At 43.6% G+C, this 17,259-nt stretch overlaps 2 protein-coding genes across 6 annotated transcripts in view; one reads left to right on the forward strand and one right to left on the reverse strand.

Moving 5' to 3' along the window:
• Positions 1–1,763: 1,763 nt before the first annotated feature.
• Positions 1,764–6,415, reverse strand: LOC101598038 (M-phase specific PLK1 interacting protein). Its single transcript, XM_004668856.2, has 2 exons — positions 6,008–6,415; positions 1,764–5,161 (listed from the first exon to the last, which is right to left on the reverse strand). The coding sequence occupies exons 1-2, from the start codon at positions 6,350–6,352 to the stop codon at positions 4,961–4,963; spliced, it is 546 nt and encodes a 181-aa protein (XP_004668913.2). The 5' UTR covers positions 6,353–6,415; the 3' UTR covers positions 1,764–4,960.
• Positions 6,416–6,627: 212 nt separating this feature from the next.
• Positions 6,628–17,259, forward strand: part of Sugct (succinyl-CoA:glutarate-CoA transferase) — a 689,766-nt gene continuing 679,134 nt past the window's right edge. For all 5 annotated transcript variants that reach the window (XM_045136223.1, XM_004668834.2, XM_045136224.1 and 2 more), the window contains exon 1: positions 6,628–6,748. In XM_045136223.1, the coding sequence (XP_044992158.1) occupies positions 6,631–6,748 (118 nt within the window). In that variant the 5' untranslated portion in view covers positions 6,628–6,630. The remainder of the gene's footprint in view (positions 6,749–17,259) is intronic.

The following is a 17,259-nucleotide window of genomic DNA, read 5'->3' on the forward strand; positions in this document are numbered from 1 at the left end:
GTGACTGCAGTGCTCACCTCTTATTACCACTGCACGAGTGACTGTTGTGCTCACCTCTTATTACCACTGCATGAGTGACTGTAGCGCTCACCTCTTATTACCACTGCATGAGTGACTGTCGTGCTCACCTCTTATTACCACTGCACGAGTGACTGTAGTGCTCACCTCTTATTACCACCGCATGAGTGATTGTAGGGCTCACCTCTTATTATCACTCCATGAGTGATTGTAGGGCTCACCTCTTATTATCACTGCACCAGTGATGGTAGGACTCACCTCTTATTATCACTGAATGAGTGATTGTAAAGCTCACCTTTATCAGTCTGGTCATGTTTACCTGAAGACAGATGATTTTTTTTGTGTTACTCAAGTGACCCTGAGTGGAGCTTACCAGTGGAGGATGATGTCATGCTGGCTGGAGTTCTCTGATGTGGGCCAGGTGGATGGGCCTGGTACCAGAGGCTGCCTTCTTGGACACAGGCTGAACTGCCTGCACTCACCATGCTGGGTTCCTGAAGGACCAGGTGTGGACCAGGGTAGCTTGGCTGCCTGCTTCCTCTGGGTCCACAGGTCCATGAGGACTAGGAGGGAAAAGGACTGGATAGTTGCTTCTGCAGGGGTCCCACAGGTCTGTCTGGACCAGCTAAATTTTCATAAATTGGTTGAAAGTATAAATTAAAAACTTCCTATGAAGACCCCATTTAATTCACAATCCCTCTCAATTCCCTGGCTACTTATCCAAAAAGTCTTACCAAGAGTTATTCACAGTCCTTTCAGATCATTTTGATCATGGAGCTCACAAATAGACAAAACAGTAAAAGTACCACCATAAATGTGGAAACACAAAGATTTCTTGAAGATAATTAGAGAAATTTTATGACTGATAAATGGTTAATTTATAACAGAATATAAACATCCAATTTTCAAACTAAATATGCTATATGCTAAACCAAATTTTGGGGACAATTTAATCCTACTTCTACACACAGGTTCTACCTTTAATTGTACATAGCATTTCATCAAAGTGTTCCATTTTATTATCTTGGGAATTAAATTCATCTTAAAATCAACAGCATATCATGGTTTAACTGGCACTGTTTTTACTAAATGACATGACAACTCTTAGTTTTATAGATTAGGTGATAACATTTTAGAAATTAGGAGGAAAAAGAAGATACTGAATCACTAGGAAGTTTGGGTCTTATATGAGGTATACTGATATCTAGAGTATGTCTTATTTACAATAAGAACCACAAAACATTTCTATTAATCTAAATCTAAGCACATGGTAGAAATGAAACATACTGAAATGGTTGATTCACATGTCAGGAAACCAGGGCCAAGATAACACTAGATATTTACAGACACTACAATGTACTGGCAAACTTTAATGAAAAGGTTTCTCTTAAAAATCTGAAAGATTGAAAGAGATTCTAGAAAATTATGAAACTACTTACTGATGATAACTGAACATACTGCTGATAGTGGATGTATTTTTTCTGAGAATAGTCTTCTCTCTAAAAAGTCAGAAGGTAGATCTCTGGAAATTGACATTGGTGACTTAGCAACAAAATGATTTACTCTTTAATATTTTAATCATAAAGTTCAGTGCAATAAAATGCACTTAAGTTCTTAGAAGTTATATTTGAATGTCTTTCAAGCATGATATCAATACACTGGCATAAATCCTTCACTAGCTTCTTTCAGACAGGGTATATCAGTTACTTTCTCATTGTTGGGACAAATACCAGACCAGAAGCAACTTAGGGAAGGACAGAGTTTATTTCAGCTTACAGTTCCAGAGGGTGGAGTCCATCATGGAGAGGAAAACAGGGCAGAAGCAGGAAGCTGGCATCACATCAGCAGGGAGGAGAGAAAGCTGAAGCAAGGCCGGGCCGTTATACCTCAAGCCTCCCTTACCCACCCCACTTCCTCCAGCAATTCTCTTCCTCCTAAAGGTTTCACAAAGTTCCAAAACAATGCCACCAACTGGGGATGAAGTATTCAAGCACATTCATCTATGGGGAACAGTTTTTATACAAACACACAAGGTCTTGCTGAATTGCCCAGGCAGTCTCAGATTTAACAATCTCAACTCAGCCTACAAAGTAGCTGGATTACACACACAGTATCCAGGCTGGCTTTCTAACTTCTTCTTTTCATCTTTGCTGATAATCTAATACCCAAGAAATTATTAGTCTATAATTTATTTATGTTCAGTTAAAAAGAATTTTACAAGAATATTCTACTTGCTTTAATCTTCATTAGTCATCATGTAGAAAGACAAGATGTTATTAAGTATATATATACATATATATATATATATATATATTTTTTAGGTAGGGTCTAGCCAGCCTGACCTGGAGTTCGCTATGTAGTCTCATGCTGGTCTTGAGCTCAAAGTGGTCCTCCTACCCTGGGTCTCTCAAATGCTGGGATTAGAGGTGTGTGCTACCAGGCCTGGCTGGACATACATTTTAAAATAACTGGGTAAGTTTACTATTTCTCCCTGTGAAAGAGAGTGAGCAGGAACAATCTAATAGCTATAATAACAAGTCCTATGTCATCAAATATTCACTTAGTGCCTCCCGTTTTACAGGCATTATTTTAAAAATTGATGACATATAAGGCTGGAGAGATGAGATGGCTCAGCAATTATGGCACTTGCTTGCAGAACCTGAATCCTGGGTTCAATTCCCCAGTACCCACGTAGAGCCACATGCAATAAGTGGCACATGTTTTTGGAGTTGATTTGCAGTGGCCAGAAACCCTGGTGTGCCAATTCTCTTTCTGCTTGCAAGTATATAAATTTGTATATTTAAAAAATTGAGGACATGGAGTAAACGAGGGTTAATAGGAATCTTTACATACATGAACCCGTTTACCTGAACACAATACCTCCATGACACGAGTACTAGTAATTTCTTCATTTCACATGATAAAATTGAGGCACAGAAAAGTGAACAGATCTAGCTATTAACTGGCAGAAAATCCCAAAGCCCAGGGTCTCATGTAACCTTTTCTTTAAAAAAATATATTTTTAATTTTTAGTTATGTGACAGAGAGAGGGGGCGGGAGAGAATGGGCACATCAGGGCCTCTAGCCACTGCAAACAAACTCCAGATCCATGTGCCAACCTGGGTCCTTTGGCTTTGCAGGAAAATGCCTTAACCACTAAGCCATCCCTTCAGCCCTTTAACTTTTATTTACTTTAAAATTTCCCAACATTTTTCCCTTTGCTGCTGCTCTAAGACCTAACCAACAGACAGGTTTGAGGACGGCTCAAACTGGTGGTGTGGCTATGTCGTTTTTTGTGTTTCTTTTGTGGAATGTTGAAACCAAATTTTTAGTAGCTCTATTTCCATTATTTTGTGATTTCAAAGTATATAGGCTTGGCATTCTACAAAGCTTGATTTTAAATAGCCAGGGAGAAACTCCTCTATTTTCAACTCATTCCTTTAGAAGACTACTTCTCTGCTCCAGGTAGGCAATGTGAGACTTAAGATCATAGAGTTGAGAAGTTGAGAAGTAGGTCCACAGTGCAGGGTAGTTTTAGGCCTCACTGCCTTGGTTACAGTGGTTTCAGAGCAATTTGCTGTCGGGATTGGTGGTTTCAATACATACACAAACATGCTTGCTTCTTTCTTCTGGAGGTGATATGAGATTGCTGTTAGCCACTTGTTACTGTATAGATACAATGTACCCCAAGAGGGAGGCTTGCTCCTCAACTGGCAAATCTAACCATTGGGAAGTTATTGAACTAAAGCACATTTCTCTAGTCAAGGGATTAATCCCTGGATGTGTCCATAATGTGATACTATTGGGAGGTAGAGGAAATCAAGAGCTGAGACTCAGCTGGAGAAAGAGATCATTGGGAACATGCCCTGGAAAGCTATGCCTTATTCCTGGCCACTTCCTGTCCTCCTGGTTCCTGGCTGTCATGAGGAGAGAGGCCTTTGCCACACCCACAGCCATTATATTTTGCCTCACTTCAAGCCCAAGTTCCCATATAGCTGACTTCTTACTGAAACACTGGAAACCGTAAGTCAATAAATCATTTATTCCTTAATTTTTTTTTTCCTGGTATTTTGTCATAGTGAAAAGAAACTATCCGATCTTTGGTTTCAAGAATGACGAGAAGGGGTTGGAGAGATGGCTCAGCAGTTAAGATTCTTGCTTGCAAAGCCTAAACGCCTAGGCTCAATTCCCCAGTACCTACGTAAAGCCAGATGGGCAGAGGGGTACATGCAAGCATGTATCTGGAGTTTGTTTACAGGAGGCCCTGGTGCACCCCTTCTCTCTTTCAATCTTTGTCTCTCTTTCTGCTTGCTAATAAATAATTTAAGAGAAATAATACTGAGAATATGGAGAAAATTGGAAAGAAAAATCAAGCAACCTATGCATGGTTTATCCCCTGCCTTTTTGGGTTAAATGAGTATAAGGTGATGCTAAGGTTTTGATTTTTACAGATACATTAGGGGAAAAAATTAATGCAGAACAATTCTCTATGAACAAATACAAAATTGTATATAGCTGAAAGGATGGTTTATCTATTTCATTTTAAAGGTTTATAAAACATTTACCTATGAATTCTAAGTGATTTTGCAGCATTATTTTAGTAATTCTACTTATCCCACAAAGTCACAATATAATTAGAAAGACAACATGTTTTATTTTAACACTGGAAAAACATTAAGACAAATGTCCATTATATGAGGAATGTTAAATATGGAACTTGGAATCTTCTAAATGTGATAGGCACTTTTAGGAGAGCTAAACACTGCAAATATTCTACCATCTTCTTTAAAGTATCAGTACTTTATAAAGTAAGAAATCCCTAGAAGGCTCTACTAATAGTTATTCAAAGTCATCATCTGCGGGTTCAACTTAATTACACAAGTTAAGAGTTCTGTCCAAGATGTTCCTGACAAATGAAGCTTCCAGTTGAATTTCAGAAATGTTAACAAAAGTATCTTCCTTTTTTGCCTGTAAATGTTTGCGTTTTGCTGTATTGCTGGCTTATATCCACTACAGATACTGGTTCTAGGCCAGCCCAAGGGTCTTCAAGCATTGAAGGTTTGAAATAACTTTCCAACTCATTAGACATTCTTTTTTCTCTACCACGCCCTGATCCAAATGGTGTAGATGTCCTTGGAGAATCCTTTAGGAAAAAAATGATCAATTAAAAAAATTTAGAAGAGATAATTGGTACTTTTTCCTTTAAAGGTTAGTGAAGACTGCATTGTTATTTAAACGTTGTCAACTGAAACCAAGTGTGTTCAAGAGCAAATTTCTTGTTTCCTTTAACCCAATGTGTCTGCTAAGAAATATGAAATCAATTTGGTACACTTATTTATTAACAGTTCTTGCTGTCACTTCAAATATGCTTCTTTTAACTGTGCAGGTATTAAATAGAAGTGGTGATGAAATTATGTACAAACAGTGATGAAATAAATTAATTAAGTTCAAGTTTTCCCAGATAAAAATGAAGACTTCTTTTTCAACCTTCTAAGTTTGTAGAACCGTTCTATCTCATGAAAATTTTCTGTACTTATTAGCTTTTGGGTCAACAGCATGTTTTTAATAACCAGTTGAAAAATCATGTAGGAGATCCAAGATGTTACCTAAAGAAATCAATCATACAGAAATACTTCTTGTTCTGTACTCACTGATAGAAATTTGAACTTCCACTGCTACCAACTCAGAGCAGAAGACAACATAATTCGAGGAAAGAAAAACAAACAAAGGTGACATTTGTAAGGAAAGTGGCAGCAGCTCGTAACCCGGAGAAGGCATACTACACATTAAGCACTTTTCTCCTAGAGCTCAGAATTGAAAAGCAAATTAAATAAATCTAGCCCAAAGTCCTGACACTTAGGAGAATCTTAGGAACGTCACTTGATTTCTTTACCCGTCTGCAAGACCGGCTGACACCAGCACGTGCAGCGGATCTCACCCACTAATGGTACAAAGCCGGCCCGAGCCCGCCGAGGCGTCTGCCGTTTACCTGGGGGTAGGTGTGCTGCTGCCCCGGGGAGTAGCCAAAGTGCTGCTGGGACCCCGCGGGCGACTTGGGATACGAGCCGGCGTAGCCGCCGGGGGACGGAGACCCGAGCCGGGCTCCCGGGAAGCCGCCGCCGGGCCGCGGGGAGTGGCCGCTCCGGTAGGGCCTGGCGCGCGGCCCGTAGGCCGGGGAGGGCAGCGGGCTCCCCAGCTCCTCCCGCGGGGACGGCGGCCGCGGCCCGCTCCCGCCCAGGGCAGCTCGGAAGCTGCTGTTGCCTCCGCCACCCCAGCCTCCGCCGCCCGGGCCGGGGTAGGGAGTCGTCGGGGCTCGAAAGTTCGGCCGGTGCATGGTCCGGAACCCGCAGCTCGCCTTCAACGCCTCCCCGCCGCGTTCCTCTCGCCGGAACCGCGAGCCCACGCCACAGCACCTTCCCCCCGACGGCCGCGCCCGGGCGGCACATTGGTTCCGGCCTACGGAGGTTCCGCCGAGGGCGTCCGCGCGCCGGGGGGCGGGCCCTTGGGAGGACACGCCCCCCGGCAGGGCTCGCCCCGCCCAGTCGGGGAGGCCGCGGGGAGGCTCGGCGCGCTCGGCCCCGTGCCACTCGGGCGGGCGGCGGCGGAGGCGCGATGCTGGCCGTGCTGGCGAAGCTGGTGACGCCGAGCAGGGCGGCGGCTCTGCGGACAACCGGCCCTGCGCGCTGCCCGGGCGGCGGGAGGGGGCTGTGGAGCGGCCGCCCGCAGTCAGGTACCCCGACCGGGGCAGGCGCCCGCGTTCACGAGCGCGGCCACGGGGAGGCTGCGCGCGCGTGCGCGGCCGGGGCAGGTGGACTTCCGTCGTGCTAGCGAGGCGGTCGGGGGACGGAGTCCGAGCTTCGAGTGGAAACGAGCGCGACGCGACGGCCGCGTGTTCTTGAGGGGATGAGACGGTTCGAGAACGCCGCCGCGTGCGGAAGAGGGCGCGGTTCAGCCTTCCGAGAAGGACGGCGTGCCCGGCGGGCTGGACCTTGCCCGGCCGGCTCCAGCTCCTTCCCCGCCGCGCCCTGGGCCTGGGGGTGCGGCGTCCTTGGGAACTCGGGCACCCACTGAATGTGTGCCGGGCCCGTGGCTTTCCGCGCCTGCCCTTGACGTTCAGCCCGCGCTGCGCTCGCCGCCGGCTCTGCGCTCGGGCTCTGCCCGTTCCGTGACGTGCCCACGGGAAGAGCATGGTGTCCCCCCCTGCCTCCTTTCGCTTGGATCACTGGCCACACAAGCGGGGGCTCGGTTTTCTTTGGAGGAAGTGGAGGTTTACTCTAGGGTAGTTGGGGGTCACCAGTTTTCTAATTTTTTGAGAGAGTGTACCCCAGGATGAACCACATTCTTTAAAATATTATTTGTGAATTTATGAGACTGTGGACGCTTCAGGGCCTCTTGTCACTACAAAGGTGCTCCCGCAAATAAGACCTCTTGCTGCTGCAGATGAACACGTTTCGTGGGTACTGGGGCAGGCAAGCTTTGCAAGCAAGTGCCTTTTACTGATGAGCCATCTCTCCAGCGCCTGCCTGCCTTTTCTTCTGAAGAAGAGTTGGATAATTAAGATAATTCCGTTGTGGTTTATGGCTGCAACTAAAACCTGCACAGTACAGCTTATCTAACACATTGCTCTGTTCTGGCCAAAAATTCTTTTTGTGTTGAATTTTTTTTCTCAATTTTTATTAAATTTTCCATGATTATAAAAAATATCCCATGGTAATACCCTCCCTTTCTCCCCCCCCCACCGTTCCCCTTTGAAAATTCTATTCTCCATAATATCCCCTCCTCATCTCAATCAGTCTCTTTTATTTTGATGTCATGATCTTTTCCTCCTCTTATGATGGCCTTGTGTAGGTAGTGTCAGGCACTATGAGGTCATAGATATCCAGGCCATTTTTTAAATTCTTTTTCATTTGTTTATTTGAGAGCGATAGACAGAGAAAGGGGGGGAGGGAGAGAGAGAGAAAGAGAAAGAGAAAGAGCACGCCAGGGCTTCCAGCCACTGCAAATGAACTCCAGAGGCGAGCACCCCCTTGTGCATCTGGCTAAGGTGGGTCCTGGGGAAATCAAGCCTCGAGCCGGGGTCCTTAGGCTTCCCAGGCAAGGACTTAACCACCAAGCCATCTGTCCAGCTCTGCCCAGGCCATTTTATGTCTGGAGGGAGCACATTGTAAGGAGTCCTACCCTTCCTTTGGCTCTTAATTCCTACCGCCACCTCTTCCGCATTAGAACCTGAGCCTTGGAAGTCGTGATGGAGATGTTACTCAGTACTCCAGTCACTTCTTTACAGCACTATGATACCTTCTGAGTCATCCCAAGGTCACTGCCATCTGAAAAGAAAAGATTCTCTACCCAAAGTGACAGTAGCATTAATATAAGGGTATGAATATTAAGAAGAGTGCTTACTGGGCAATATGATAAGCATAGTATACACATTTATCCAGACATCAGCAGATGTTACACCCCTTGGGCTCATGACTAGCCCTGTTTTAAGTTTTCAGCTTATCAGGGATGCATTCCCTCCCATGGAGCGGGCCTCCCATTCAATTAGAGGGCAGTTGGTTTCCATCATGATAGATGTGCCACTATTGCACCATTGGCTCATCAATTATAAGGCTTGCAGTGTCCACTGCTGAGTATCTTGACTGGTGATTTCTCTTTCTCCCATTGAACTGCATGTAGAATGGCTTCTTCCAGCTTTCTGTCAGCTGGTCTACATGGCGGAGGTTATCAGCTCAGTTCCAGCAGGATTTCTCAGTGGCTTTGCAGCCCAAGTATGTGGAGTCTTCAGCAATGGGGTCTTACCATCTATTTCTGTTGGAAAACCAAGGGCCTCGGCAATGGCCTATAATGTTTTGGGGGCATCAGGGACCTTCCTGGCCAACAACTCACTGGAAGGTATCCCATCCCTGGCACTGAAAATTTTCTAGCAATGATCTATGGCTCCTGAGTGTTCCACTGTCCAAAACTGGAGGATTCCATATGATTTGCTTATATCCTCTTAGATTTTGATTAGCCCTTCCTCCACCTTTCCTTTATTCAACCTCTTCCCCTGACCTCACTTAGGCCTTTTCACCCTCTTTAATCTATTCTTCTACTTACATATATACAATACCAACCTATTAAGTACCCTGCTCCCTTCCTTTCTCTTCCCTTTATATCTCTTTTTTTTTAAAATATTTTTTTAAATTTATTTATTTATTTGAGAGCGACAGACACAGAGAGACAGATAGAGGGAGAGAGAGAGAATGGGCGCGCCAGGGTTTCCAGCCTCTGCAAACGAACTCCAGACGCGTGCGCCCCCTTGTGCATCTGGCTAACGTGGGACCTGGGGAACCGAGCCTCGAACCAGGGTCCTTAGGCTTCACAGGCAAGCGCTTAACCGCTAAGCCATCTCTCCAGCCCTATATCTCTTTTTTAGATTACTGGCCTCTGCTACTGAGTTTTTTCCGCCTCACACAGAAGCCCAGTCATCTGTAGCTACGATCCACATATGGGGGAGAACATGTGGTGCTTGGCTTTCTGGGCCTGGGTTACCTCAGTATAATCCTTTCCAGATCCATCCATTTTTTTTTTAATTTCATAACTTCATTTTTCTTTACCGCTGAGTAGAACTCCATTGTATAAATGCGCCACATCTTCATTATCCACTCATCAATTGAGGGACATCTAGGCCGGTTCCATTTCCCAGCTATTATAAATTGAGCAGCAATAAACATGGTTGAGCACGTACTTCTAAGGAAATGAGATGAGTCCTTAGGATATATGCCTAGGAGTGCTATAGCTGGGTCATATGGTAGATCAGTTTTTAGCTGTCTTAGGAACCTCCACACTGATTTCCACAATGGCTGGACCAGATTGCATTACCATCAACAGTGTAGAAGGGGTTCCTCTTAAGAAGTTTCTCTTTTGAACCTCTTGCTTACCTTAATATCTGATAGGTGGAAACCCAGATGTTTATTGAATGAATGTCACATAAAACCCATATATTTCAATTATTTCATGTCAGCAACAACCTGTTGACAGAGGAGCAGAGAACTGAGGCAATTATGACCAAAATGACATTCATTCTTTTTATTTATTTATTTATTTAATTTATTTATTTTGGTTTTTCGAGGTAGAGTCTCACGCTAGCCTAGGTTGACCTGGAATTCACTATACAGTTTCAGGGTGGCCTCGAACTCATGGAGATCCTCCTACCTCTGCCTCCTGAGTGCTGGGATTAAAGGCGTGCGCCACCATGCCCAGCTATTCATTCTTCTTATAATTAGTAAAAGACTTACAGAATTGAGTTTCAGATCATTGAGTAAAGTATTATAAATTATCCTTTTACTGCCAGGTATGGTGGCTCACACCTTGGGAGGTTGAGGAAGGAGGATCACAGTGATTTCAGGCCAGCTTGGGCTACAGTGAGTTCTGGATCTGCTTTGGCTAGAGTGAGATCCTGCCTCAAAAAGAGAAACAAAAAAATTATCTTTTTACTCGACTTCTGTCTTCATAATGGGGTCAAACCCAGGGCCTTGTGACTGCTAGGCAAGCTCTCTACCACTGAGCTTCATGCATTCCAATCCGCAGAAATTCACTTATCTTCTACAGATAGGATTCACTAGAAATCAGGAAGAAGAAATACAGTAGAAAACTTTGACATAATATGCATAACTGTGTTCCTCTCAGCACATTTATAGGACATGCGTACACACACACACACACACACACACACACACACGGCATGTATCTGTGAGGACTGTTGAAGAATGAATTTTTCATAATTATATTGAATCAGTTTTGAGACTTTTCTCTTTACAGATAAGAAACTGGCCAAGAAGGGCTGGGGTGTAGTTCAAGCAGAGTGCTTGCCTAGCATGCATGAAGGCCTGGGTTTGATTGCCTGCACTGGATAAATGGCATGGTGGCACATGCCTGTAATCCAGCACTTGGAAGGTAGAGACAGAAGGATCAGAAGTGCAAGGTCATCCTCAGGTGCATAGTGAGTTCAAGGCCAGCCTGGGGTACACGTGATCCTATCTCAAAAAATTTTTTTTTCTTAAATTCTTTAAAGAAGAAGAAAATGTGCCAGTCATGGTGACACACACCGTGAATCCCAGCATTTAGGAGGATTACTGTGAGTTCAAGGCCAGCCTGAGATTACATAGTCAATTCCAGGTCAGCCTGTGTTAGAGTGAGAACCTACTTTGAGACAAACAAACAAACAAAAAAATAGAAAATAGGGCTGGAGAGATGGTTCAGCGGTTAAGGTGCTTGCCTGCAAAACCTAAGAACCCAGGTTTGATTTCCCAGTACCTACGTAAAGCCACTTGCAATAAGTGGCACATGCTTCAGGAGTCCATTTGCAGTAGCTAGAGGCCTTGATGTACCCATTGTTGTATTCTCTTTTTCACTCCTTGCAAATAAACATTTTAAAAAGTAAGAAAATAAAAATGATGGCTGGAGAGATGACCTTAGTGGTTAAGGTATTTGCCTGTGAAGCCAAAGGATCCAGGTTTGATTCCCCAGAACCCACATAAGCCTGATGCACAAGGTGGCATGTACCTTTGGGGTACTTTTACAGTGGCCGAAGGCCCTGGTGTGCCCATTCTGTTTTTCCCTCTCTGCCTCTATTTCTTAAATAATTAAACTAAAAGTTAAAAACGATTAAAATCCAGTAAATTAAAAAATAATAAAATTGGGGGCTGGAGAGATGGCTCATAGGCTAAAGGCAGTTGCTTGCAAAGCCTTATAGCCCGGGTTTGATTCCCCAGTACCCATGTAAATCCAGATGCACAAAGTGGCACATGCATGTGGAGTACATTTGCCATGGCAGGAGGCCCTGTCATGCCCATACTCACTCTTTCTCTGTGCTTGCAAATAAGTAACAAAAATATTTTTTTTTAAAAAATATATAATCAGGCTGGAGAGATGGCTTAGCAGTTAAATGCTTGCCTGTGAAGCCTGAGGACCTCAGTTCGAGGCTCGATTGTCCAGGACCGACGTTAGCCAGATGCACAAGGGGCACATGCATCTGGAGTTTGGTTTGCAGTGGCTGGAGGCCCTGGCACGCCCATTCTCTATTTGCCTCTTTCTGTCACTCTCAAATAAAAAGTAAACAAAAAAAATATATATAATTGAGCAGGCATGATGGCTCATGCTTTTAATCCCATCACTTGGGAGGTAGAGGTAGGAGGATTTCTGTGAGTTCAAGGCCATCCAGAGACTGCAGAATGAATTCCAGGTCAGCCTGGGCTAGAGTGAGACCCTACCTTGAACCCTGCCCCCCCAAATGGAATTGGCTAAGAGCAATTAAATGACTTAAGTTCACATAGCAGGCAGAGATAAAAATGAGAATTTAGTAGGTTTCCTGAATTCTAATTTTTTTCTCTGAGAAACATTTTTTTTTCTCCCAAATTGCTTTTATCAGGCATTTTGTCACAACAACCAGAGAAATAACTACACAAGTCTGCAGAAGGGCTTGGACACCTCCATTTCAGGGAGGCGGCCATATTCAGTGCTTCATAAAACAATATTTTTAATAGTTTTTCTTTTGGCATTTCCAGAACCTTCAAAATGAAGAAAACTTAAAAAGGACAAGCCCTGGAAATCAAAAGATGATCAATTAGGTAGTGTTGCAGTTAGGTTCTCATTGTTGACAGAAATCACCCGCCCAAGAGCAGCTTGTGGAGGAAAAAAGGTTTATTTCGCTTACAGACTCGAGGCGAAGCTCCATGATAGTAGGGGAAAATGATGGCATGAACAGAGGGTGGACATCACCCCCTGACCAACATCAGATGGACAGCAACAGGAGAGTGTGCCAAACACGGGCAAGAGGAAGCTGGCTATATCACCCATAAGCCCACCCCCAGCAATACACTGCCTCCAGGAGGCGTTAATTCCCAAATTGCCATCAGCTGGGGACCTAGCATTCGGAACACCTAAGTTTATGGGGGACACCTGAATCAAGCCACCTCAGGTAGTGTTTGAGAATTTCTGGGAGGTGTATAAGGGATGTAAAACCCAGGCGCTTGAAGCCTTTCCCAAGATTGCACACTAAGGGACACTGCCCCTCTCTGCAGATATTTATTTACATTCCAAGGACAAAGAATCCCAAACTTTGCATACCTCTGGTAGCTTAGCTTTCTTTCCCTTTCTCTAGGAAAAGTGGCAGCTGACCTTTTACCTTGCACAAATTGCCAGATTCAACATTTTGAGGTTACTTTTCTATATTTTACCCTTGTAATGTCTAACTGGTTCCCACTATTTTACCTGTGACATACTTAGGTGTGAGGATATGTTATTTTTTTCTTTGAAGCAGGGTCTCACTGTAGCCCAGGTTGACCTGGAACTCCCTCTGTAGTTCAGGTTGGCTCCAAAACTCGTGGTAACCCTCTAACCTCAGTCTCCTGATGCTGCGGTTCAAGATGTGTGCTACCACACCTGGCTGTGGCATGCTGCTTATGTATGTAATCGTCACTCTGATGTCTGCTGAAGAACCTTGTTCACTTTCAGGAGCGAATATAGAGATGATAACTCATTTATTAGCTGGGCATGGTGGCACTTGGAAGGCTGAGGTAGGAGGATTATGTGAGTTCGAGGTCAGCTTGGGGCTACAGAGTGAGTTCTAGGTCAGCCTGGGTAGAGTGAAACCCTACCTCAGGAAAAACAAAAAACAAACCCCAATAAATGTTATTGAAATGATCAAAAAAACTCATTATTTTTTAATTAAATATTTTTATTTTCAAAGTTTTGTATTTTTTTATTATAGTATTTTATTTATTTGAGAGAGAGAGGGAGAGGGGGAGAGAGAGAGAGAATGGACGCGCCAGGGCCTCCAGCCACTGCAAACCAACTCCAGATACATGCACCCCCTTGTGCATCTGGCTTACATGGGTCCTGGAGGATTGAACTGGGATCCTTTGGCTTTGCAGGCAAATACCTTAACTGCTAAGCCATGTCTCCAGCCCATGTTTTGTATTTTTTAAACTTTTTAGCTGGGCATGATGGCGTGATGCCTTTTAACCCAGCACTTGGGAGGTGGACATAGGAGGATAGTTGTGAGTTCAAGGCCGGCCTGAGTCCTACATGGTGAATTCCAGGTCATCCTGAGCTAGAGCAAGACCCTGTCTTGAGAAAAAAAGGAGAGAGAAAGAGAGAGAGAGAAGCCAGTTTTATTTATGGCTTCTTGACCTTTTGGCTGAGATCAAGTGTAAACTCTTCATTGACAACTTCCATTCAAATATACAATGTGATAATAATCCCTTCCACTATACTCCTTTGTCTGCCCTGCCCTGTCCCCTCCACTCAACCCCTTCCTTCCAACAAGTCCTACTTCTATTTTGACATCTTTTTTTTTTTTTTTGTTTTTGCTTTTCTGTTATGCAGGTCTTGTGTAGATATTCAGCCACTGTGAGGTCATGAATACAGTGGCCACTTAATATCTGGAAGACATTATTGCAAAACATTCTTCCCCTTACATTCTTTTCACTATCTCTTCCAAAATGGCCTCTGAGCCTTGGAGAATGCGATAAAGATGTCTCAGTGCTGAATACTCCACCATTACTTCTTTTTAGCCCTTTGATGCTAAAACTAGTGTGTTACTGATAAACATTTTTTAGGAGAATATACTTAATAATTTCTATGGAAAAATAACACAGTATTCCTTCGGGAAAAATGGTATTTAACAGTATCTTCTGAAACTTTTCAGATAAACTGTATTGTTAGCTGTATCATGTTAAGGACTGATGGTCATGGAAAAATATATGCATTTCTAGGACATGATTAACTCACTCATTAACAGGGGTGGGCCTGCGTTGAACACAGAAAATCACTTCAGTACTTCCATTGAAAAAGCATGAATTGGGGGCTGGAGAGATGGCTCAGCAGCCTGATGGCCTGCATTCAATTCCCTAGTACCCATTAAAGCCAGGTGCACAAAGTGGTGCATGTGTCTGGAGTTTATTTGCAGTGGCTACAGGCTCTGGTGCACCCATTCTCTTGTTCCTTCTCTCTTGCTCTCCTTGAAAATAAATAAATAAAAGTTTTTTGTTTTTTTTTTTTAAGAAAAAGGAAGAATTGGAAATAAGTGTTTTTAAGTCTCTTAATTCTACTGCTTCATTAAAATTTATTCCTTTTGGGCTAGAGAGATGGCTTAGCAGTTAAGTGCTTGCCTGTGAAGCCTAAGGACCCCGGTTCAAGGCTCCATTCCCCAGGACCCACATTAGCCAGATGCATAAGGGGACACACACGTCTGGAGGTTGTTTGCAGTGGCTGGGGGCCCTGGCACGCCCATTCTCTCTCTCTCTGCTTCTTTCTCTTTCTGTCTGTCACTCTCAAATAAATAAACAACAAAAAACAACAAAAAAAAATATTCCTTTTTTTATTCCTAAGCTTGCACAGTACTCAGGCACAGGTGAAATGTTTTAAATATATTTACTTCTTTTCAAACTGCTATACTTCACCCTGGCATAACATAGGTATTCATGCATCAGCTCACACAGACGTTATCATTGAAAGTAATATAATAGCTCACAGAAGTATTTCTGTATGAAGAAGAGGTAAGACGTGTATTGCTTCCCAAGCACAAGCATGAAAGTTTATTTTAACATGAGTAGATGGGATTGTGATGTTATTGAAACCCTCGTCTTGTTAGTGGCCCAGTGCTAATGGTGAGACACATCTTCCCTGATTGGAATGACCCATCTAAAACTCACCTTATTTAGTTACAGCTGTAGCGGTATTGGCCCTTAAGAGATCTTTTGGTCAGTCTAGGGTGGCTGTAACATGGGTAGGTTAGTTATTGCAGGAGTGGCTTCTTACCACGTTCAGCCTTCTTGGCTTTATTTTGCTCCTGCCCTTTTGTCCTCTTGCTTTCCACCGGTGGGATGATGTGGTACAAAGGTCACATGCGTGCAAGCACTGAGGTCTCCTGGACTTCCCAGATCCTTGGATTGTGAGGAATAAAGCTCTTTTTAAGTAAGTTACCTAGTTGTGACTTTTTAAAATAGGGTATGGCGGCTCACACCTTTATTTATTTTACTTTACTTTATTTATTTGAGAGAGAAAGAGAATGAGGCCGATAAAGAGGGAGCATGGGCATGCCAGGGATATGCCGCTGTTGCACCAGTTGGCACATTTGGCCTGGCTGGCCAGCTGTGAAGGGTCCACTGCTGGTTAAGACTGCTGATTATTTCTCTCTTCCAGGCTGGTTAGGTATTTCCAGCACTCTGACAGCCAGTTAACAGGCAGGAGGCTTCCAACTCAGCTCCATCTTGATTTCTAAGTGATCTGCAGTCCAATGTGGTATCTTTAGCAATAGGGTCTTACTTCTGATGGGCAACCAAGAGCTTTGGCAATAGCTCTCATAATGTTTTTTTTTTTTATTAATTAATTAATTAATTAATTTGAGAGTGACAGACACAGAGAGAAAGACAGATAGAGGGAGAGAGAGAGAATGGGTGCGCCAGGGCTTCCAGCCTCTGAAAACGAACTCCAGACATGTGCGCCCCCTTGTGCATCAGGCTAATGTGGGACCTGGGGAACCGAGCCTTGAACCGGGGGCCTTAGGCTTCACAGGCAAGTGCTTAACCACTAAGCCATCTCTCCAGCCCTCTCATACTGTTTAACAGGCATCTAGGGGCCTTCCTGGTTAATAACTCTCTGGAAGATAATCCCACACCTGGCATGGAAAAATTTTAAATAATAAACTGGTTTCTGGGTACATTATCCACCTCTACAGGATACTTCTATCCAATCTCTCAGTTTTATTATTCATAAACTTAAGCATCAGATACTTAAGACACATGTCTCCTCCTCCTCTGAGAAATCAGAGTAAGAAAACTAAAACAGATCTGACATGACTCCTTCATGAGCAGTTGTGATAGAGAGAAACAAAGTGGGTTATAATAAGAGAACCATTAATGTGTAATTACTGTGATATAGCACATGTAGACTTCAGTGAAAAATAGAACTGAAACATTCTTTTTTGTTGTTTGGTTTTGGTTTTTCGAGGTAGGGTCTCACTCTAGCCCAGACTGACCTGGAATTCACGATGTAGTCTCAGAGTGGCCTTGAACTCATGTTGACCCTCCTACCTCTGCCTCCTGAGTGCTGGGATTAAAGGCATGCACCACCACATACAGCTAACATTCTTAAATCTATGAAGATCTCTTTACTGTCCATTGCCCCAAATCCCATTTCTTATTTCCCACAAACCTAGAATTTAAAAACATTTTTTAAAAAAAACTTTTATTTTTATTT

This window comes from Jaculus jaculus, chromosome 16 (assembly GCF_020740685.1).
Source record: "Jaculus jaculus isolate mJacJac1 chromosome 16, mJacJac1.mat.Y.cur, whole genome shotgun sequence".
NCBI lineage: Eukaryota > Metazoa > Chordata > Mammalia > Rodentia > Dipodidae > Jaculus > Jaculus jaculus.